The sequence below is a fragment of the Haplochromis burtoni genome, unplaced genomic scaffold, assembly GCF_018398535.1.
Source record: "Haplochromis burtoni strain Fernald_Lab_line unplaced genomic scaffold, NCSU_Asbu1 Contig_4393, whole genome shotgun sequence".
Lineage (NCBI taxonomy): Eukaryota > Metazoa > Chordata > Actinopteri > Cichliformes > Cichlidae > Haplochromis > Haplochromis burtoni.
Window position 1 is genome coordinate 1 of NW_024586754.1, and position 4,034 is coordinate 4,034.

A 4,034-nucleotide genomic window follows, 5' to 3' on the forward strand; every position below is an offset into this window, starting at 1 on the left:
AAGAAGAGAGGATTGCACAATGGTCAGGTTCTTGATCTCCAACCTTTATTTAAGACCAGAATCTTCTTTTCAAACGGAGATTAAACTATTACCGATTCATTGGTCTCCATTCACAGTTATATGAGAGACAGAGATGGATATGGCTTCCGTTAAGTATCTTTATCGTTCTCTTTCGCCACCACGACATAGAGCATTATTGGAGCCCTCTGAATGTATCGCCGTCGTTATTGGCAAATTCTTGTCTACTGCGATGATGAGCACTGGAAGCCACCTTGACAGATGTAAGACCCAACAACGAAGAAAGTCCAAAGTGGTATTGTGTCTAGACGGTCAGCGGCGATGATATCATGTTGCAGTCGGCATGGATATCGACTGGGAGATTGTTAAGAACAAAACATAGTATAGCAAATATCCCGGAGCACAATATGGTCCTTCGCTTTCTGTGGAGTGACATATTAATTCGTTTTAACTAGCGGATTGCCACACCTTACAGATTACAGTGTCACGGTAGTCTCTGATAGATCTTCTATCTAGAAAAGATGCAACATAGTTTGGGCTTAGGTAAATTGGTTTCGGTCCAACGCCAAGTTAAGTAATACTTATTCGCCACTCGTAAAGCTAAGAGTACTAGATCTTAGGATTTTTAGTATCTTTAAAACCCTCAACTTACATCTAACTCTGGGCCTATACTAGATTTTCTACATAAATATAACGCCTAGGGTAGCTTTTTACGGGACCTTCGCATGAGAATTCTCACAGTAATGTGGAAAATATATATTTCCTTAACCACTACTAACTATTATTTACAAATGAACCATTCAGCAAATGAAGGTTCTTGAGAGCGCTGATTTATCGGGATTTACCTGTGGGCCTATGGAGCCCTGAAAACGTAGGTTGGAATAGCTGCTTATAAGAAAAGCCCAGATCACAGGTAGGACTGGAGGTCAGATAGCCGTGCGCGTGATATTAAACATCTCAGAAATGGTTGCCTATACATATGCTCAGTTATGGTCCTAAGCATACAAGTATGTGGGATCATGTTATGTTTAGCAGCATTGTCGTTTACCTGAGTGAGGAGAGATTCAACCCAGAAAATTATCTTATCATAGGTAGAGATATAGATCATCCAGTTATCGAATCCATAGAAGTTTGGTCACTGATTGGTCGCGATGTACGGCAAGAGGGAGATAGATCATCTTTCTCTCATAGATGGGGTGAGTTGAGAGATAGTGATCCCGAGCGCAGTTTGAGTATGTGCTGGTGTTGGGGTATATGTCGACAATGTGAATCCTATCTTAAATTCAAGGTATGTTGGGTATGTTTTTGTCAGATAGCCCTATACGTAGGACGTATGCTTGTTGGCTTGTTAAGATCACTGTCTAATTGGGCCACAACTTAGAGATTGATGTGTATTTCGGTCCATTGTCTGCCGAGTTTCTCTGTTTTTGTCTAACTTTGGGGATGTTATCCTTTGTGGGCGAGTTTCCACAGAGGGAGGTAGCTCATCCTACAGTCGGAGTGCTCACTCTCTTGTCGTGTTCCAGGCACAGGTCTCTCACCCATCCCCACCAAAGCTGGTTCGAAGATCTTGCGAGGAATGAGGAGCAGGATCTTTCGAAACACTCAAGGAACTCCTTAGAGCATCGGGTGCCACATCGAGCATCGGATCAACGTGCACAATGCTAAAAGAAAGGAAGGAGAGTTAGTTTAGTAGCTGAGTTATGTGAATGTCTGGGTGATGCTTGTTATGATATCTAATTAGATAGAAGGGAGAAGTCTATTAATATATTTACGTGGAAAGAGAGAGCGTATGGTATGTTTCCTAAACAAAAAAACCCTCAAAAACCAACCAAACAAACAAACAAAAGAAAGTTAACAAAAAAAACAAAAACATCAAAATTATCAAGTACACAACTAGAAATATGTTTTTATGAGCGTTACAAAGGCACTAAATAAAAAATGTCACAGTATATTTAATTAAGTTTTACTTTTGACAAAAGAGACACTTGGAAATTTAAGCAAAAGCAAACTTAAAAAAAAAAAAGTTCACAGCTCTTACTATATTACAAGTTCCTCTTCCTTCTGCTATTCCACAATCCTGTGGGCACACTAGCCGGTCACAGTGTGGTCCCCCATATCCCTGAGGGCACTGGCAGAGCCCACCCTGGCACTGGGCTCCACCTGGACATACAGATCCGTCTTCATCCTCATCAGAGCTCTGCTGACACCGTCGTACCCAGAAAGATGCATTGAAGCCTTGAGGTCTGTCTGAAGTGACGTTGGCTTCAAAGTAGACTGAGATCACACCTGGAGGTAGAAGAGACGCTTATACGATGCTGAGTGATTGTGTATATGTAAACTGGTTTTGCAGTCTAAACTGTGTATTTATTAATCAATGAGTTAAAGATAAACCTGAGGTGGCCTCCACTGTGATAGGCTGAGTCCTCGTGGTGCCACAAAATGCTCCAATTAGATTGTGATCAGAATGTACGACTCCGTTACCCAGAAAACGAGGCAGGCCATCGAACACATAGACATACGAACTCTGAAAAATAAAGCATCCTGAATGTCATGAACACAGTTTCAGGTACAGTGAGCTGTTAAGTAATTTGTGTTTATTTGAACTCACTTTACAATGGGTATGAGAGTCTGGGTGTAGTGTGAGAGCTACTGGGGGACAAAACTGTCTGGGCAGACAGGGTGCCAAGTTTTCAGTCACAGAGAGGACCCACAGGCAATGAGAAAGTCCACCTTTCCCCTCTGTGCCACTCCGCCACCCCAAAGAAGAGGACAGGGGAATGGTGGTGGAGGAAGTGGAGGACAGCAGGACAGAGCGGCCTTGGCACTGGCGGTAACATGTTCCATTGTTCCTAGATGGTACAGGATAGCATAGACAAGTCACGATCACAGAATACACTGAAAATCATTCAAGGAAATTATTCCTACTCAGCAAAATGGTGAAGATCTTTACCTGGGATCTCCATAGTAGCCAGGCAGACAGGACTCGCAGTGTGGTCCCTGAGTGTTGTGGGTGCAGTAACACTGGCCTGTCTGGTTGTGACAGTATCCCTGGAGAAAGTCGCCGTGTCCGTTACACTCACAGGGAACACAGCCGCTGCCACCAGCCAGGGCTGAGCCAAAGCTACCTGGACGGCAGTGCTCACAGTGAGGCCCTGTAGTCCAGTCTGAAAGTGAAGCAAGTGAATGTTAACCAATAAACAACACGACAGCCTTTATCTATCAAACACCAAAATGCCTCCCACAGTTTCAGTTTTATGAATAGTGACTGAAATCAAATCACTATAATCCCTTTATCAAAATCTGACCTTGGCATTCATCACAGATCCCTGGAGCAGTAATACAGGTGGAGTGGAAGTTGCAGCCACAGTCAACATCACATTCTACGCCACTCAGAACCAGAGTAGCGGGATCAGATGTCCAGCCCAGGGCGCATTCACACTCAAACCGTGGGCTGCCGCTACACTGGCCCTCACGACACTCATTGTAACAGCTGTGGGACGAAGGAAGATAACTCAATGAGCAAGACGAATAAAAAGATTTTATTAAGAGATTTAAAGAAGGAATTCGTGGATTACTGTATTCTAATGCACTTACGTTTGGTTGCAGTGCAGTGTGCCATCCCCTGTGAATCCTCTCTCACAATGGCACTCATATGAAGTGGGAGTGTTGATGCAGGTAGCAGAGGGGTGACAGTTGTGGAGGCCCAGCCTGCATTCCTCTACATCAGGACATGTGGGATAGGCCCAGATTGCATCTTGCTCTTCATCACTCAAATGCTCCAACTCCATCTCCATTTCTAGGGGGCGAGGTGGGGCTGAAGTTTGGGGTTCAGGGCTAGAGAAGCAAGAAAGACAAATGTAAACTTGGACTGATATACTACACACACATCTGGCTATCAGTTTGTTCAGGATATATGTACAAGAAACATGATGAGAGATATCTCACTTTGCAGCCCGAGCTTCAGCCACAGCCACACTACAGTTATACACTGATGGATCATCCATTCCTGCCCA

The 4,034-nt window shown here is 43.9% G+C and overlaps 1 protein-coding gene across 1 annotated transcript; it reads right to left on the reverse strand.

The window, feature by feature from the left end:
- Positions 1-2,014: 2,014 nt before the first annotated feature.
- LOC102310160 (multiple epidermal growth factor-like domains protein 8) lies at positions 2,015-4,028 on the reverse strand. Its single transcript, XM_042217978.1, has 7 exons — positions 3,967-4,028; positions 3,616-3,855; positions 3,327-3,511; positions 2,972-3,185; positions 2,630-2,870; positions 2,413-2,545; positions 2,015-2,307 (listed from the first exon to the last, which is right to left on the reverse strand). Exons 1-7 carry the CDS (start codon positions 4,023-4,025, stop codon positions 2,015-2,017), a joined length of 1,365 nt encoding a protein of 454 aa, XP_042073912.1. The 5' UTR covers positions 4,026-4,028.
- Positions 4,029-4,034: the final 6 nt, after the last annotated feature.

Coding starts and splice junctions, on each gene's coding strand:
- LOC102310160 (XM_042217978.1), bottom strand. CDS start 4,025: ATGGATGATCCATCAGTGTATAACTGTAGTGTGGCTGTGGCTGAAGCT. Junction 3,512..3,615: donor ACACTGCACTGCAACCAAAC/GTAAGTGCATTA, acceptor TTCGTCCCACAG/CTGTTACAATGAGTGTCGTG. Junction 2,546..2,629: donor ACTCTCATACCCATTGTAAA/GTGAGTTCAAAT, acceptor TTTATTTTTCAG/AGTTCGTATGTCTATGTGTT.